Source organism: Sphaerodactylus townsendi, linkage group LG04 (assembly GCF_021028975.2).
Source record: "Sphaerodactylus townsendi isolate TG3544 linkage group LG04, MPM_Stown_v2.3, whole genome shotgun sequence".
Classification (NCBI taxonomy): Eukaryota; Metazoa; Chordata; class Lepidosauria; order Squamata; family Sphaerodactylidae; genus Sphaerodactylus; species Sphaerodactylus townsendi.
Window position 1 is genome coordinate 2848456 of NC_059428.1, and position 19396 is coordinate 2867851.

General features: G+C 48.2%; 1 protein-coding gene across 1 annotated transcript in view; it reads left to right on the forward strand.

Moving 5' to 3' along the window:
• Positions 1 to 19396, forward strand: part of P4HA3 (prolyl 4-hydroxylase subunit alpha 3) — a 73469-nt gene that overhangs the window by 37787 nt on the left and 16286 nt on the right. The window contains exon 8 of the mRNA XM_048492998.1: positions 19176 to 19227. Coding sequence (XP_048348955.1) covers positions 19176 to 19227 — 52 coding nt within the window. The remainder of the gene's footprint in view (positions 1 to 19175; positions 19228 to 19396) is intronic.

The following is a 19396-nucleotide window of genomic DNA, read 5'->3' on the forward strand; positions in this document are numbered from 1 at the left end:
CGTTGCGTGAAGAAGTGTTTCCTTTTATTAGTCCTAATTCTTCCCCCCAGCATTTTCCATGAATGCCCCCTGGTTCTAGTATTGTGAGAAAGAGAAAAATGTCTCTCTGTCCACATTTTCTACCCCATGCATAATTTTATAGACTTCAATCATATCCCCCCTCAGACGTCTCCTCTCCAAACTAAAGAGTCCCAAACGCTGCAGCCTCTCTTCATAAGGAAGGTGCTCCAATCCTTCCATCATCCTCGTTGCCCTTCTCAGCACTTTTTCTATCTCTTCGATATCCTTTTTGAGATGTGGCGACCAGAACTGGACACAGTACTCCAAGTGCGGTCGCACCACTGCTTTATATAAGGGCATGACAATCCTTGCAGTTTTATGATCAACTCCTTTCCTAATCATCCCCAGCATACAGTTTGCCTTTTTCACAGCTGCCATGCACTGAGTTGACATTCCCATGGAACTATCCACTAAGACGCCCAAATCCCTTTCCTGGTCTGTGACTGATAGCACATGAAGCCTGCTGGGTGACCTTGGACTTGTCACAGTTCTCTCGGGACTCTCCCAGCCCCACCAACCTTGCAAGGTGTCTGTTGTGGGGAGAGGAAGGGAAAGGAGTTTGGATCTCCTTACAGGAGAGAAAGGCAGGGTACAAATCCAAACCTTTTTTTCCCCAACAGAACAAAACAAACTGGGGAATAAAACAAATATTTGGAACACAGGAAAACCCGTGAAGGAGCATTTCATTCTCCCTGAGATAGTTGATTTCTAACTGAGGGCTGTTTTTGGCCCTTTCCACACAAACCGATGGAAACGTTTTGAGACGGAAAATAAAACGTTTCCTCCACGGAGTTCCGCACGATTTTTACCTCCAAGTGTTTTTATTTGCCATTTCAAAATCTTTCGGATGAATGTCCTTTAAAAACGATTCTCTGGTTGAAACGTTTTGAAAACACCTTCACTGGCCAGCGCGATCTCTTTTAGCCGTTTCCCAGGCCTTTGTGCCGTTGTCCCCGGACGTTCTCTTTGGAGCCATTTTCTGAGCTCGCTCGGTTCTCCCTCGTGCCTGTTCATTATCATAATTTCTGTTTGTTTTTTATTTGCGGGGAGCCACTCTTCAAACTATCAGCTATATGGAGCAGCAGTGGCGTGGGAGGTTAAGAGCTCATGTATCTAATCTGGAGGAACCGGGTTTGATTCCCAGCTCTGCTGCCTGAGCTGTGGAGGCTGATCGGGGGAATTCAGATTAGCCTGGGCACTCCCACACACGCCAGCTGGGTGACCTTGGGCTAGTCACAGCTTCTCGGAGCTCTCTCAGCCCCACCCACCTCACAGGGTGTTTGTTGTGAGGGGGGAAGGGCAAGGAGATTGTAAGCCTCTTTGAGTCTCCTGCAGGAGAGAAAGGGGGGATATAAATCCAAACTCTCCTCCTTCTCCTCCTCCTCCTCCTCCTTCTTCTAAAGCTGGCCTTGACTGCTTTGATTGTGTGTTCCTGCATTGCAGAGGGTTGGACTTGATGGCCCTTGGAGGTCTCTTCCAACTCTAGGATTCTATGATTCTATGATTGACCTCCAGGGTAACCAAGAGCAGACAGAGCACCAAAGCCAGACTCTGATTCATCGCAAGGTTCGATTTCGCCACCCCCCTTCCAGCCCACAAAAGTTCTGCCTGGAAAATTTGGCTTCCCGGACCATCTGTGCAAATCAGTTGCAAATCAGGGCCGGGCCGGCATGGATTCCTTCCCCTCCCACTCACACCCCTGTTTGCAAAGCCCATTTCCCCCAATTTCTGCACAGGGGAAAGATGCAGAGCCGTCCGCCAGAGCTCTGCAGGGCCGATTCGGCACGGTAGACCCTCCACATCTGGTTTCTGTTCCTCTCCTTCCACTCCCGGAAAGGTTCTCGTCTGATGGGTTTCCCAGCTGCAGGCGAGATCCCAGTCGAGGAGGAGAGGTGAGCCCAGAGACGCGGCTCTGGAAACAGCCGGGCTGCCTCCGTTCAGGACAAACCGAAGAATCCGGCGCCTGCCTGCGAGGAAAGGCCGGGAGCCACCCTAGCCGGAGCAGGATGGTGTCTTGGTTCATCGGGGTGGCTGTCCTGGGGCTCCTGCCAGGCCTGAGGGCAGAAACGTTCACCTCCATGCTCAGCATCCAGCAGGCGCTGGTGACCGAGAGAGAACTCCTCCGGTACTTGCACACGTACCTCGACGAAGAGACCAGCAGGCTCAAAGACCTCCAGAGGTAAGAGCGAACCGGGCTCAGTCATCCAAGAGTCCCATATGTGGAAGCTGAGAGCCACAGATAGAGACCCTCGACAGGTTGCTCAGAGCCAGAGATAGAGACCCTCGATGGGCTGCTGAGAGCCACAGATAGAGACCCTCGACAGGTTGCTCAGAGCCACAGATAGAGACCCTCAACAGGTTGCCGAGAGCCAGAGATAGAGACCCTCGACAGGTTGCTCAGAGCCAGAGAGAGAGACCCTCGATGGGCTGCTGAGAGCCACAGATAGAGACCCTCGACAGGTTGCTAAGAGCCAGAGATAGAGACCCTCGACAGGTTGCTCAGAGCCAGAGAGAGAGACCCTCGACGGGCTGCTGAGAGCCACAGATAGAGACCCTCGACAGGTTGCTCAGAGCCAGAGATAGAGACCCTCGATGGGCTGCTGAGAGCCACAGATAGAGACCCTCGACAGGTTGCTCAGAGCCACAGATAGAGACCCTCGACAGGTTGCTCAGAGCCACAGATAGAGACCCTCGACAGGTTGCCGAGAGCCAGAGATAGAGACCCTCGACAGGTTGCTCAGAGCCAGAGAGAGAGACCCTCGACGGGCTGCTGAGAGCCACAGATAGAGACCCTCGACAGGTTGCTAAGAGCCAGAGATAGAGACCCTCGACAGGTTGCTCAGAGCCAGAGAGAGAGACCCTCGACGGGCTGCTGAGAGCCACAGATAGAGACCCTCGACAGGTTGCTCAGAGCCAGAGATAGAGACCCTCGGCTGGCCAAGCTGAGAGCCACAGGATAGAGACCCTCGGCTAGGTTGCCCAGAGCCACAGATAGAGACCTCTCGACAGGTTGCCGAGAGCCAGAGATAGAGACTCCTCCCAGGTTTGCTCAGAGCCAGAGAGAGAGACCCTCGACGGGCTGCTGAGAGCCACAGATAGAGACCCTCGACAGGTTGCTAAGAGCCAGAGATAGAGACCCTCGACAGGTTGCTGAGAGCCAGAGATAGAGACCCTTGACAGTTTGCTGAGAGCCAGAGATAGAGACCCTCGACAGGTTGCTCAGAGCCAGAGATAGAGACCCTCGACGGGTTGCCGAGAGCCACAGATAGAGACCCTCGATGGGCTGCTGAGAGCCACAGATAGAGACCCTCGACAGTCTGCCGAGGGCCACAGATAGAGAGGGACGGGACATCAGGGGGGTTTAATGTCATAGAGTCAATCTTCCAAAGCCTCCCTTTTCCCCCAGGAAACTGATCATCAGTTGAAAATCCAGCAGATCTCCAGGCCTTCACTGGAGGTTGGCAACCCTACTAAATAACACAATGGTATAACCCAGTATATGCAGCTGTAGAGAACCAGTGTAGACATAGTGGTGGTGTAAAGATTAGGATGTCTAGCAAAAATCTGAAATCCCTTGAAAGCTACGCTCAGCCACTACCAAGGTAACTTCAGGCTAGTTGCAAGCTCTCAGCTCACCCTACCTGAAAGGCTGGTTTCTTTCTTTCTTTCTTTCTTTCTTTCTTTCTTTCTTTCTTTCTTTCTTTCTTTCTTTCTTTCTTTCTTACTTTGTCCCTCTTTCTTTCTTTCCTCTTTCTTACTTTGTCCCTCTCTCTTTCTTTCTTTCTTTCTTTCTTTCTTTCTTTCTTTCTTTCTTTCTTTCTTCTTTCTTACTTTGTCCCTCTTTCTTTCTTTCCTCTTTCTTACTTTGTCCCTCTCTCTTTCTTTCTTTCTTTCTTTCTTTCTTTCTTTCTTTCTTCTCTCTTTCTTTATTCCTGCCTTCCCTTCTTCTTTCTTTCTTTCTTTCTTTCTCTCTTTCTTTATTCCTGCCTTCCCTTCCCTTCTTTCTTTCCTTCTTCCTGCCTTCCCTTCTTCTTTCTTTCTTTCTTTCTTTCTTTCCTCTTTCTTATTTTGTCCCTCTTTCTTTCCTTTTTCATGCCTTCCTTCCTTTCTTCTTTCTTTCTTTCTTTCTCTCTCTCTCTTTCTTTCCTTCTTCCTGCCTTCCCTTCTTCTTTCTTTCTTTCTTTCCTCTTTCTTACTTTGTCTCTCTCTCTCTTTCTTTCTTTCTTTCTTTCTTTCTTTCCTTTCTTCTTTCTTTCTCTTTCTCTCTTTCTCTCTCTTTCTTCCTGCCTGCCTTCCTGCTTTCATTCATTGTTTCTTTCTTTCTTTCTCTCTCTTTCTCTTTCTTTCTTTCTTTCTCTCTCTCTCTTCCTTCTTCCTCCCTTCCTTTCTTTTCTTCCTTCCTTCCGTCATTCATTTATTATATCCCACTTTCCTCCTCCAAGAGGACCCAAAGCGACCTCTATCATTCCCCTCTCTTCCATTTTGTCCTCACAACAGCCCTCCAAAGTAGGCTTGCAGGAAAGCGCGAGGGCGACCTAGGTCACCCGGCAAGCTTCTTTGGCGGAGTGGGCATTTGTACCCGGTCTTCCAGATGCCGGTCTGACGCACGAGGCACTGCGCCACCACCCTGGCACCGGTTGTTGTCGAGATCCAATGGGAAGGGAAACCGTGTCTGTTACTCTTGGAGAAAAGGTGGGATGGAAACGTGCTGAATTGGCAGACGGCTCGGCGTGCTGCTGATCGTGAGCTGACTGCCAACAAGATACTGTTAAAAGACAGGAAATTGCCGGCCGTCTTAGTTTGCAGTAGGCCCCTCGATAGACCCCTCCATCTCAGAGGATCACACAGTGCAGATTTTTTCCTGAGACCTTGGAAAGCTGAGCATCACCCCACTCCTGGCCGACTTTTCAGCAAACTCTGCCGAACTGGGTCCCCACCCGTTCTTGCCTTTCCCCTCCCGGATCTTTTTACATTCCAGCCTAATGTTTTCCGCCTGCATTCCTCTGTGTGTAGAATAGACGAGGACAGCCGTCGTTTTGCCCAACGCAAAGCAGAGGCAGAGACCCAAAGACTTGCAGCAGTGGCGTGGCGGTGAAGAGCAGGTGCACTCTAATCTGGAGAGCTGGGTTTGATTCCCCGCTCTGCTGCTTGAGCTGTAGAGGCTCATCTGGGGAACCGGATTAGCTTGTGCACTCCAACACGTACCAGCTGGGTGACCTTGGGCTAGTCGCAGTTCTTCGGAGCTCTCTCAGCCCCACCTGCCTCACAGGGTGTTTGTTGTGTGGGGTGGGAAAGTAGATTGGAAGCCTCTGTACAGGAGAGAAGGGGGGTATAAATCCAAACCTCCTCCTCCTCCTCTTCTTCACGCCCAAAAGCATGCATGCAGGCAAGCTCAGAGTAAAGTAGCAGCGGAAGGCGGAGGAAAGTAAACACTGGCTAGCAATAGATCTGATGACTTGGAAGGATCCACCCAGTGGTGGCATCCAAAAATTTTAGTAACAGGTTCCCATGGTGGTAGGATTCAAACAGTGGAGTAGCAACTTTCACCGGCTAAGGGTACCACAGGGGCGGTATTGGGCATTCTTAGTGGGGCATTAATAATTTCTCTGTTACTGTAAAAAACTCTTTCTGTTAAAAAAAGTTCCTCACTTCCAGGTGGTATCTTTCTGTCCATCATTTAAACTCATTCTAGCGAGTCCTATCGTCTGCTGCCAACAGAAACGACTTCTCCTCTACTTGACTGCCTGTCAAATACTTCATACTTTCAAACTCTTAATTTTGTTTCTAGAAATCAAAAGAAGGAGACTTTCCTTCAACCAGGAACTTGACCCTATTTCTAAAACATGTTTTTAAAACAGCCCGACGGGGAGAATGACCCCGTTTTCTACCTTCGCTAACCAGCCACATAGGAAACAGCAGGACTTGATGATTTTTGGACTTTCTAATGGAATTTCTGGGCTGTGTGGCCGTGTTATACACACTTCTCTCTGTGATACGCCTCTGAAGATGCTGGCCACAGATGCAGGCGAAACGTTAGGAACAAGAACTACCAGACCACGGCCACACAGCCTGGAAAACCCACCACAACCAAAAGAGATATACGTTCAAAGACCAGCAATATTGCATTCTCTGTTGCTATCGAGCACTTGGCCGAGAATCGCAGTGATATTCATATTCCGACAGGGATTCTAGATAAAGTCCCGTTTTGTGGCTTTAGCATTTTGTCAGACTTCCAAACCGCTTTCCCTTTTCAGCATCTGTGTGATCCAAGTACATAAGTATCTCCGTCACTGCTTATGATGCCTGTAAATTTCCTATCAAGTCACAGAGTACATGGGGAAAGATTCTTATTGCATGCCAATTTTTATTGACATGGGTTCACATAAAGGAACCAAGATGTTTGATGCAGGCATAGAATACAGATACTGCTCTCTGGTAGGACTGACAGCTACGGAAGGAAGGAAGGAAGGAAGGAAGGAAGGAAGGAAGGAAGGAAGGAAGGAAGGAAGGAAGGAAGGAAGGAAGGAAGGAAGGACAAGCAGACGGAAGGAAGGAACAAATGAATGAATGTGAGAGGGAGGGAGGGAGGGAGGGAGGGAAGGAGGGAGGGAGGGAGGAGGAGAGGAGGAGGAGTTTGGATTTTTATCCCCCTTTTCTCTCCTGCAGGAGTCTTAAAGGGGCTGACAATCTCCTTGCCCTTCCCCCCTCCCAACAAACATCCTGTGAGGTAGGTGGGGCTGAGAGAGCTCCGAGAAGCTGTGACTAGCCCAAGGTCACCCAGCTGGCGTGTGTGGGAGCGCACAGGCTAATCTGAATTCCCCAGAGAAGCCTCCACAGCTCAGGCGGCAGAGCGGAGAATCAAACTCGGTTCCTCCAGATTAGATACACGAGATCTTAACCTCCTACGCCACTGGAAGGAAGGGAGGGAGGGAGGGAGGGAGGGAGGGACGAAGGAAGGAAGGAAGGAAGGAAGGAAGGAAGGAAGGAACGAACGAACGAACTTAAATCTAATCCTAACTAACTAACTAATCCAACTAACGAATCCAACGTAACGAATCCAACGTAACGAACGGTAATCCGAAGGAAGGAAGGAAGGAAGGAAGGAAGGAAGGAAGGAAGGAAGGACTTCATTTATGCACCATCTTTCCCTTCCAGTGGGGACCTGAGTTGGCTCACATCATTATACTCTCACAATAACAACAACCCTGTGAGGTAGGTCAGGCTGAGAGGGTGTAACTGACCTTAATTTCACCCAGCAAACTTTTCTGGCAGTGTGGGGATTCAAACCTTGGTTTCCCAGATCCTTGTCCAACACACTAACCACTACACCATGCCTGCTCTGTCATGGCTTCTCGTACCAAATTGTGCGTTCTTTAATTGTACTTTTAGAACCCAAACTCCCATTGGATTCTGAATGGCTGAAATGATGCAGGTTCGTTAGGTATTCAGTCTGAATACTGCATGCCTGGTACGAACTTTGCTAGCACATTGAGGATTCATTATAATGCCTACTTGGTGTAGTGCTTAAGAGCAGGTGGATCCTAATCTGGAGAACCGGGTTTGATTCCCCACTCCTCCTCCTGAGTGGCAGAGGCTTATCTGGTGAACCAGGTGTGTTTCCACACTCCTACATTCCTGCTGGGGGACCTTGGGCTAGTCACAGTTCTCTCAGAACTCTCTCAGCCCCAACTGCCTCACAAGGTGTCTGTTGTGGGGAGAGGAAGGGAAAGGAGCTTGTAAGCCACCTTGAGTCTCCTTATAGGAGAGAAAGGTGGGGTAGAAATCCAAGTTCCTCCTCCTCCTCCGTCTTCTACTGGTCAGAGAAAGTTGGTTCCCAGTCTATAAGAGTTCCCAGGTCAGACTCCTCGGTGCTCTGATTGCTAGGAGAATCTGGGGCAGTTCCTTGCTGGTTATAAATCTCCTTCACATTCATACTCTTCATCTTAAGTGGACCTGAGTCCAACAGGCACCCCAAATCAGCCCCCCAGGCGGGACACCAGAGGTGGGATCCAGCAGGTTCTCACCAGTTCCCGAGAGTGGGTTACTCGTTATTTGTGTGTGCCGAGAGGGGGTTACTAATTGGGTCTGCTTTTCCGTTAGAAATCCCATTAGGTCCCAAAATCATAACGTCCTGTCGTTTCCTATGTGGCTGGTTAGCGAAGGTAGAAAACGGGACAATTCTCCCTGTTGGGCTGTTTTAAAAGCATGTTTTAGCAATATGGTCAAGTTCCTTGTTTAAGGAAAGTCTCCTTCTTTTGATTTCTAGAAACAAAATTAAGTATTTGAAAGTATTAAGTATTTGACAGGCAGTCAATTAGAGGAGAAGTCGTTGTTTCTGTTGGCAGCAGACGATAGGACTTGCTAGAATGAGTTTAAATTACGGACAGAAAGATACCAGCTGGAAATTAGGAACTTTTTTTTTACAGTAAGAGTTTTTTACAGTAACAGAGAAATTATGAATGCCCCGCCCCCGGAATGCCCGGCCACGCCCCCGTCATGCCACGCCCAGCCCCATTGGTGCTACGCCACTGTTTGAATCCCACCACCATGGGAACCTGTTACTAAAGTTTTTGGATACCACCACTGCGGGACGCCCTGCAAACCCAAGATCCTATCCTAAAGGCTTTGCTGCTGTCTTTACGTGAGGGGGTGGTGGAGGGAGTCAGTCCTTCCTGGCCAATTTCCTGGATAGCAAAATCGACAAGAGGATGATGTAATCTGAAACTTTGGCAAATGTCCTTCTTTCCTTTTATGGACGAACACATCGACTCCAAAACAGACCGTTTCCATCCAGATTTAATGGAAAGAAAAAGCGGTGCCAAAATATTTGTGCACGGAATGACCGGGCAAGAAACGCGCTTTCAGAGGTGCAAAGTTATTTGAAGGGGTTTCCTCTCTGTTGCTGAACCAGTTCTGTCGATGATACCCAAAGCAGGAGAGGGAGAAATAATTAAACTCTAAATTAGCTACATTGAGTTAAATGTGCGAAATATCAGTGCCAGCAAACTATAGGTTTTATGGCACAACCATTGGTTAAACTGAGCCAAGATCTGAAATCGTCAGATATTGCAGTACATATTGGAAAGCTTAGCCCCTTCAAAACCTCTGCACTGCATCCCTCGTAGCACTCCAGTTACGGGCAATGGTTTATAATTCGCGGGACCCCAACTGGAAGAGCTGTATGTGAACTGGGTATTTGATAATGGTTTGAGGGAAGGCCCACACCCAGAGGTGGGATCCAGCCGGTTCTCACCAGTTCCGAGAGGTTACTAATTATTTGTGTGCCGAGAGGGGCTACTAATTAGGTCCGGCTCGCGAAATCTAATAGGGTCCAAAATCATAAAGTCCTGTCGCTTCCTATGGCTGGTTATTAAGGTAGAACGTAATATTCTCCGCTGGGATGTTTTAAAAAACATGTTCTGTGAAATATGGTCAAGTTCCCTTTGTTTAAGGAAAGTCTCCCTTCTTTGATTTCTAGAAACAAAACTGGCATTTGAAAGTATTAATGATTTGATAAGCAGTCAAGTAGAGGAGAAGCAGCTAGTTTCCTGCTGGCAGTAGACGGCAGGGACTTGGCTATAATGAGTTTAAATTATGGACAGAAAGAGACCAGCTGGAAATTAGGAACTTTTTTTTTTACAGTAAGAGCTTTGGCAGGAACAGAGAAATTCATGGTCGGCTCACTGAATGCCCGGCCACGCTCATCAGGTTCACTTCCAGCCCCATTGGCTAATGCTAATTGCTCTGAACCCACCACCATGGGAACCTGTTACTAAAATGTTTGGATCCCACCACTGCCCACCCCACTGTGTGTCAGCATCTTAGGATTTGTCACTTATTAAAATGCATGCTTTTGCTGAACATTCAGCATAGAAGTGGAGAAAAACTAGAGAGCAGAAACTTTTTCTTTCCTGTTAACATAGAGTTCAGGATCACTCAGTGAAGTTGAGCCAATTTAAGACAGACTAAAAAAATGACTTCTTCACACCTATATAACCTATGGAACTCACTGCCCTAAGATACAGTACTGGCTTTGAAATAGAATATGTAGTCTAGGTTAGATTACTGCAGTGCACTTTACGTGGGACTGCCCTTGAAGAGTATACAGAAGCTATGCTTAAAGCAGAACGCTGTGGCGAGAACTCGACCATACTGAGAGAAAGGGGGTGGTACACAACTACAACGTAAAGAAAACAAAAGTTGTACCACAAGGGTACGGATTATTGCTGACAATAATAAGCCCCCAACTGGAGTGCAGAAAAAGAACTTATTATCCCCTGGTGGCGAACCTTTGGCACTTCAGATGTTAAGGACTACAATTCCCATCAGCCCCTGCCAGCATGGCCAATTGGCAGTGCTGGCAGGGGCTGATGGGAATTGTAGTCCTTAACATCTGGAGTGCCAAAGGTTCGCCACCACTGTACTATACATTTCTTTTACATTTCTATTACATTTCAAATGACAAAGCATAAAGTATGCAAGTATGTCGCAAATCAGCTATTTATACAAGAATAAGCCGAGTTAACTGAGCTTTAAAGTGTGATGAATTTGAATCCCCAGCCATCCTCTGGAAAGCATTACACCCAATGCCCTTCCAAGTGAATTGGGTGTGTCTACAACGGTCTGTTTACTTGCACATTAAACCTGCCTTGTCAATCAATTCACCACTTTCTGTGACTCTTCAGCCTCTTCCGCACATGCAAAATAATGCGTTTTTTTTCTACTCTACTGTTTGCAAGTGGGATTTTGCCATATTCACATTGCGCTTCAAAGAGCACTGAAAGCAGTTTGAAAATGCATTATTCTGCATGTGTCTACTTGGTCATCTGATGGTAATCTTCAATCACCGGATGCACTGGGTTCAGGTTTTAGGGGTACGACCAGTGGTGAGGTTCTAATGGTTTAACTACCGGTTCCTCACCCACCCAACTCGGGCCCCCCCCCCCCCATGCTTTCCTTGCCGCGGCTTTCCCCTGCTGGAAGGACGCGGGGCTTTTAGCACCACAGAACAGCTGGCTGCTTTTAGCAACCAATTTGCCTGAACCGGTGTGAACTGGTTTTATCTTTAAAAAGGGCTTGGACAGATTGATGGAGGAGAAGTCGATCTCTGGCTCCCAATCTTGATCCTCCTTGATCTCAGATTGCAATGCCTTAGCAGACCAGGGTGTTTCCAGGAGCAGGCAGCCGCAGGCCATTGTTTTCATATCGTGCAGGCGAGCTCCAAGGCAATCTGGTGGGCCACCAAGTAGTAGCAGAGAGCAGGACTAGATGGACTCTGGTCTGATCCAGCAGGTTTGTTCTCATGTTCTAATGTTCTTAACCAGCTGAATCCCACCACTGGGTACGGCACCAAATACAAGAGCTGTGTGAGCTCCAACGCGTAGCTCTGCAAAAATCCACAAACTCTCTTGTGCACGTATAAAATATTTCCACTGACGGTCCAAAAGCTTCTTGGCTGACGCAGGTTCAGACTCCAAATTCGGGTAAGTCCGGGTGTTTTCTAACACGCTCTGACCTCAAGCATGAGACAGAACCAGAGCTAAGAGCTGCTGTTATGGATCCTATATTGTTCTCCTCTCTTCCGTTTGCACCTTCCAGGTTCTACGAGAAAATCCTGGCCACGCATCAAGGAATGGGGGACTCCGTGGTTAACCCTTTGTCGGCCTACACTCTGATCAAGAGATTGCAGGTAGACTGGCTGAACGTGGTGTACAGCGCGGAGGCCAGCCAAAACAGTCAAGGTACTCTTTTAATCATTACAGACCTCAAAAAGAAAAGGCATTTTGCAAACAATAACAACAGCGGCAAATCTACAATACAGAGGTATCTACAAAAAAAAAAGGTTCCAAATGTCTAAAAAAATACGTCCTTAAGTAACCAAGTTCATTATATGCAATAAGCAATACACAACCGTTATTAGGAATAAGTTAAAAGTTTGCTTGCAGCCTGATTGAAGTCTACAAAATTATGCATGGGGTAGAAAATGTTGACAGAGAGACATTTTTCTCTCTTTCTCACAATACTAGAAACCAGGGGACATTCTATTGAAAAATGCTGGGGAAGAATTAGGGACTAATAAAGGAAACACTTTCACGCAACGTGTGATTGGTGTTTAAATATGCTGCCAAGCACAGGAGGTGGCATGGCCACTAACCTTTATAGCTTTAAAAGGGCTTGGACAGATTTATGGAGGAGAAGTCGATTGCATACCTTCAATCTTGATCCTCTTTGATCTTGAGATTGCAAATGCTCACAGACCAGGTGATCGGGAGCAACAGCCGCGAGAAGGCTATTGCGCTCACATCCTACATGTGAGCTCCTAAAGGTACCTGGTGGGCTACTGCGAGTAGTAGAGAGCTAACCAGATGGGACTTTGGTCTGATCCAGCTATTTGTTCTATGTTCTTATGTTCTTAAGGTTCTTAAGAGCCGCCAAACCGTGGCACCAAATTTCAACAAAAGTAAACGAATTCATCAGGGAGGAGATAATAGTTAAAGCTTCTATAAAATATTGTAAAAATGAAATATTTAAAAAAGGGAACAAAAACATGAATTTACAATGTTAAAAATATAAATATGTATTAAAAGGCTCATAGTTATATCACTTATAAACAGAGGTGGGATCCAGCAGGTTCTCACCAGTTCCCGAGAGTGGGTTACTAATTATTTGTGTGTGCCGAGAGGGGGTTGCTAGTTGGGTCCGCTTTTCCGCCTCCACGCCAAGCCCTCGAGAGGTATCCTGCCTTGAACGCGGGGTTGTTCCATATAGCAATTGCGACTCGATAATGTAACTCCTGAACTGGTTAATCCCTTTCAGGTACTGCAATTCATGGATTCTCAGCCTTTCGCATCTTTTATCTCACTCAGTCCCTATCAAAGAACTCCGCGTTTTACCACTGTTCAGATTTCAGGAATTGGGGCATTTTCATCATGTGATGGTGATTTAGAAATGACCTGGTGCAAAAAAAAAATTGGGGGGTCGTGGTGGGTGGTTGCCCATGGGGCATCCAACTCCAGGATTTGCCCAGGGCTCAGGATTGCCTAGGGTAATTCTCTGCCCCCTTTGCTGAGGGGGGGCTGGCGAGCGAACCTGTTATTAAAATTTTTGGATCCCACCACTGCTTATAAAGAATGTTCAGATACTTGTAAAAGAAACTTCCCAACTTCTTCAAGCATCTCAGCATCGCTACTACCGAGAAAGGAAATCAATTTAGATGCTACTAAGGCCCCCCCCGATTTGTTCATGGACGGGCATGGGAGGGTGCACAGGCAGTTTGTGCCCGGGCGCAGGGATCCCTTCCCCTTCCTCACTGCCCGAGATTACCCTTCCTGGTTCACCTTCCCACCCTGCTGACTCAATTCTCAGCTCCGCCTCCCCTGCCCTGCGTGGCCTCCTTCTCATTAGTTGCTCCGCTACTCTGCTGGTTGCAGTTGGCACAGCAGGACGAAGGAAGCAGTGTTTTCCGGGGCCTCAGGTGAGAGGGGGTGGCTCAGCCTGGCTGCGGTTCCCCGGCATTGGTGGGGCCCAGTTAGGCCATGTCCCAAGAAGCAGCTCTTCTCCTCTCCCCCCCTCCTGACGTCTCAGGACCAGAGGTGGGATCCAGCAGGTTCTCACCAGTTCCCCGAGTAAGGTTACTAATTATTTGTGTGTGCCGAGAGGGGGTTACTTCAATTGGGTCCGCTTCCGTTAGAAATCCATTAGGTCCAAAAAAAAATCATAAAGTCCTGCTGTTTCTATGCGTGGTTGGTTAGCTTAAGGCTCCAAAACGGGATCATTCTCCTGTTAATAATGAAACACGCTTTAGAAATAATGGGTCAGTTCCTTTGTTTAAGGAAAGTCTCCTCTTTGATTTCTAGAAACAAAATTGGCATTTGAGTATTAAGAGTTTGACAGGAAACAATTGAGGAGAAGTCGCTGTTTCTATTCTGGCAGACGACATAGGACTTGTTAAATGAGTTTAAATTATGGACAGTAGAGACCAGCTGAAATTAGGAACTTTTTTTTTTTACAGTAAGAGTTTTTACAGTAACAGAGAAATTATGAATGCCCCCGCTTCGAATGCCCCGCCACGCCTCCCACCTGCCCCTCGCCTAGCCCCATTGGCGCCACGCCACTGTTTGAATCCCACCACCAAGGGAACCTGTCACTAAAATGTTTGGATCCCACCAATTGCCCAGGACAGTTATAAAAATCTAGGTTAGAGGATTTGGGGTACACCATGGGAAGGGTGGGGTTGGGAGACAGGAGAGGTCTCAGCTGGGTATAATACCATAGACGCCACCCTCCAGAGCAGCCCGTCCCCTCTGACGTCTGCAAATCAGTTGTAATTCCAGGAGATTCTCCAGGCTGTACCTGGAGGTTGGCAAGCCTACTCGTAGCCATGACTCACCTCCTAACAAGATGGCTGACGTTATGCCACCGTGACTTTTCAGCCCCAAGCATAGAAGCTACTAGAAGATGGAGAGAAGAGCCTGCCCGCTTCTCAGGATCTGGAGGGGAGCCGCCTCAAGGTGATGTGCCTGCAGGACGCCCACGCTGGGCCAGCCCAGGGCTGGGCCCGACGAAAGTTCCAGACGGTCAGCGGGGCTCCTCTCCTGGACATCTACAGCCCCGGGCAGGATTTTTCCCTCTCCGCCGATGATTGCTTCTCCATAGGCAAAGTGAGCAGGTGCCTTTAACTTACAGTTGCCAAATCTGAGGCAGGGAATTCTTGGGAGTGTTGGGGGTGTAGGCCGGGGAAGGTAAGATTTGGGGAAGGGACTTAAGAAGAAGAAGAGTTTGGGTTTATATCCCTCTCCTCCTGTAGGAGACCTCAAAAGGGCTGACAATCTCCCTGTTCTTCCCCTCACAACCAACACCCTGTGAAGTAGGTGGGGCTGAGAGAGTCTCGAGAAGCTGTGGACTAGCCCAAGTGTCACCCAGCTGGTATGTGGAGTGCCTAGCTAATCTGAATTCCCAGATGAGCCTCCACAGCCTGTAGGGCGGCAGATGTAGAATCAAAACCCGTCCCATTAGACACACACACGAAGCCTAACCTCCTAATGCCACTGCTGCCTCTTAAACTAGATAACCAAAAAAAAGTGTGTTGCAAAATGAAACAATTCCATAAGCACAGCGACATGATTTTTGTGTGTTTGTCTGCTTGATCTTGTCATCTGTTTTTTTGATTTTGATTTTAATTAATGTTATAAAATCTACATAGGCTGAACTTCTGTATCTATTATCTTGAGGTGTCAATTATTTGGATACGTGACGACCGTCGCGATAAAATTTAAGTCTGAAAAATGTAAGCAAAGCTCTTAGGAAGAAACCTAGAGATTAAAATGAGATATGGATTACTGAATGAACTAGTATGCATATTCAAAAGGCAAATTAACTCCTGAACTACAACAAGGAAGTCTACTTAGCTTTTATATATATATTTATATATTTTTAAAGATTGTATATATGTGATAGTGTAAAATTACAATGACGATTGGTGTCAGAGATTGACTCGCCCCATATGTTTGTTTTTTGAATATACAAATAAATTTTTTTAAAAAAAAAAGTTTGGGGAAGGGACTTCAGTGAGGTATCAAGGCGATTAATGGGCGATACTCAAGAGATAGAAAAAAGTACAGAGAAGGGCAACGAGGGATGATTGAAGCTGACCGAGCACCTTCCTTATGAGGAGAGGCTGCAGCGTTGGGACTCCTTTTTTTAGTTTGGAGAGGAGACGTCTGAGGGGGGGATAGGATCTAAGTCTATAAAATCGATACATGGGGTGTGAAAATGCTAGACAGAGAGAAATGTTTCTCTTCTCACAATACTAGAACCAGGGCATTCATTGAAAATGCTGGGGGAAGAATTAGGACTACAAAAGGGAACACTTCTTCAACGCTAACGTGTGATTATGTTTGGAATTGATGCTGCTACAGGAGGGGTGATGGACATACTCACCTTATAGCTTTTAAAGGGCCTTGGAGAGATTTTATGGAGGAGAAGTCGACTCCATGGCTACCTTCGTCTTTGATCCCTCCTTGATCTGGGACTGCAAATGCCTTATCAGACCAGGGTGCTTCCAGGAGCAGCAGCAGCAGCAGAAGGTCCATTGCTTTCACATCCTGCATCGGGAGGCTCCGCAAAGGCCCTGGTGGGCTACTGCGAGGGGAGCAGAATGCTGAATGGGATGGACTCTTGGTCTGATCCAGCAGGCTAGTTCTTATGTTCTTTATGTTCTTATAGCATCACAGAGTCCTGCTCTTCCTCAGCATGTTTCTCTCCAGGTGAGTTGCTATCTCTGTTGCCAAAAGCTCAGTCATGATTCCAAGAGATCTCCAGGCCCCACCTGGATGTTGGCAACTCTACAACTCTGGGAGGTAGCCCTGAGTAAAGCATTGGGGACCGTGGCGGTGGGCTATCTCAAGGACAGGATTCTGGTGGGCGACAACTCCTCTGCTCCTATTGAAGGCCAAAACGCTCCCGACAAAATCTGGGGCACCACCCCCCCCCCACCTCACACTCAGTCCGCATTCGTGTCACATGGAGAGAAACACGTTTGACCGCGGACTCTGCCTCTGAAGATGCCAGTCATACAGTCATATGCTTCCTAAAATAAGACAGTGTCGCTTATATTAATTTTGTTCCCAAAGATGCTTATGTCTTATTTTCAGGGATGTCTTATTTTTTCTGTGTTCTGTGGTCGCCGGGCATGCTTCCAAAACAAAAAACTTTGCAACGTCCTTACTTTCGTGGGATGCCTTCTATTCTCAAGACTTCAGCAAAACCTCTGCTACGTGAGGGAGCAGCAGTGGCTTAGGAGGTTAAGAGCCAGTGTATCTAATCTGAGGAACCGGGTTTGATTCCCAGCGCTCTGCCGCCAGCTTCGAGCTGTGGAGGCTTCTCCTGGGGAATTCAGGTTAGCCAGTCTGTGCACTCCACACACACGCTTCAGCTGGGTGGACCTTGGCTAGTCACAGCTCTCGAGCTCCTCTGAAATTCCCACCCACCACAGGGTGTTTGTCACGTGAGGGGGGGGGCTGCAAGGAGATTGTCAGCTCCCTTTGAGTCTCCTGCAGGAGAGCAGTGGGGATATAAACTTCCAAACTCTTCTCTTCTACGCCTTATTTTCAGGGGATGTCTTATATCAGGGGAAATAGGGTAGAAGCAGGCAAAAGATTCGATCATGTTTCCCAAAAATGCTTGTGGTCTCATATTAATTCTTTGCAGCAGAAGCTGCTTAGCTTATTTTCGGGGCAGGTCCTTTCTTTGCGTCCCAGGGCGCAGGGTGTTCTCGGGGCGCATGGCACGCTCCAAGCGGTGGGCGGGATATGGTGGGTAAAATGCCCAGGGCTGGACGGGGGTGTTCCGGGGCCATGGTGGGGCGCGTTCCAGAGGTGAATGGGGCATTCCAGGGGCATGGCTGGCAGCCCAGAGGTGAGCCGGGGGCTGCTCCGGCTCTGTGGCAGGCGATTCTGGGTGTGGCATGGATCCGGAGGTGAGCCGGGGTACTGCGGCTAAGCTTCGGGAGTGGGTGGGGGCGAGGGGGCATTCTGGGGGCGTGGGGGGGGGGACAGGCGGAGGGCTGTGCTGGGGAATCTGGGAGTAGGACTTATTTTTGGAGTAGGGCTTATATTTCAAGCCCCTTCCAAAAATATCGAAAAATCGCACAAAGGCTTATTTTCAGGGTAGGGTTTATTTTCTGGGAAACATGGTAGGAGCTAAAATTACCCGACCACAGCCACGCAGCCCGGAAAGCCCACAACAGCCAGTCGATTCCGGCCACAAAAGCCTTCAACAATAAAATGCTTTTCGGCTTTTGAATCACATAGACCCGATCCGAACCAAGGGTAAACACAGTTCTTCAAGTAGCGGATGTGTGTGTGTCCGTTTTCATTCCCAGCCACCGCCTCCCTCCCCCCTGTCAATACAGCTGTTCTTCTTCTTCCTGCGCCGCCCAGGTGGCCTATGCCATGGAGGACCACCACCACTCGATTGCATGGCTAGGAGGAGGCGCAGTCAGCCCTTCCGCTGGCTCCTACGGCAGCTGGAACAACAGAGGACGGCATGGGAGCCTGAAGATGCCCCTCACCTATCTTGCTTTCTCTTACTTCAAGGTGAGCCGGGCGGGTTGGGTTGGCCATCTGCCCTCGCCTATCGCTGCCCTGGAACAACTTCGGGTCAGAGCCTGTGGCGGTAGCATCATCACCCACTACTCTGCTTCTCACTAAATGCACGGAAGTGATGTCGTAGTGTCGGCGCAGGAAGTGACATCACCATACCCCCCTTCCTGCTTTCCTTCCTGAGAATCAGCGTGGTGTCGTGGTTAAAAGCAGGTGGATTCTAATCTGGAGAACTGGACTTGATTTCCCACTCCTCCACCTGAGCGGCAGAGGCTTATCTGGTGAACCAGATGTTTCTGCACTCCTACACTCCTGATGGTTGATCTTTACAAGCTCTCACAGTTCTCTTTAGGGACTCCTCCTCTCAGCCTCCCACCTGCTCTCACAAGGTGTTCCTGCTGTGGGGAGAGGAGAGGGAAGTTGAGTTTTGCAAGCCACCTTGAGTCTCCCTTACAGGAGAGAAAGGTGGGTGCATAAATCCAAACTACCACTACCACTACTCACTACTACTACTACTACTACTACTACTACTCTTCCTCTTCCTCTTCCTCTTCCTCTTCCTCTTCCTCTTCCTCTTCCTCTTCCTCTTCCTCTTCCTCTTCCTCTTCCTCTTCCTCTTCTTCTTCTTGTGTTCCTTCCTTCTACTCCACAGAGCAGGAACCATATCCAGAAAGCAGGAAATTGCCTATCACTGCAGGCAATCTGTTACCCCTCGCCCAGCACTTCGACCAACAATTTTGGGAAAGTTATTCAGCTATGGACATGACTATACTCTTTTTCACATAAAGATGTTAGTAGGTTGCATATTCCTCTGCCCCAGAGCAAAGCATGCCGGATCTTCTTTTTTGTAGAATGCTCCGCCTGAGTCCAAATGCCCACCTAGCACAAATTACAGGCCAAGCAAGAGGGTGTGACTTCCCAGCGGAATCAAGATCCCATGCCTCGTTTTCCCCCCCCCCATAATTTAAATTACATTTTCCTACCCTCCTGTCTTTCTCTTTCTCGTTTTTTAAGGCAGGAAACATCTCTCACGCCTTAAGCCTCTCCCAGGAATTTCTTCACTATGGTACGTGCCTCTCGGGGGAAAGAAAATGTCCAGCTCTGGTCAGTCAGTGGAATGTTTGTGTTTATCATTCTTAAGCTTTGAAGAATTAGAGAGATTCCTAAGAAAGTCCACTCGTTGGACCCTGAGGAATTGGGAAATCGAGTGCTTAGAGATTTGGGAGGCAGAGCCT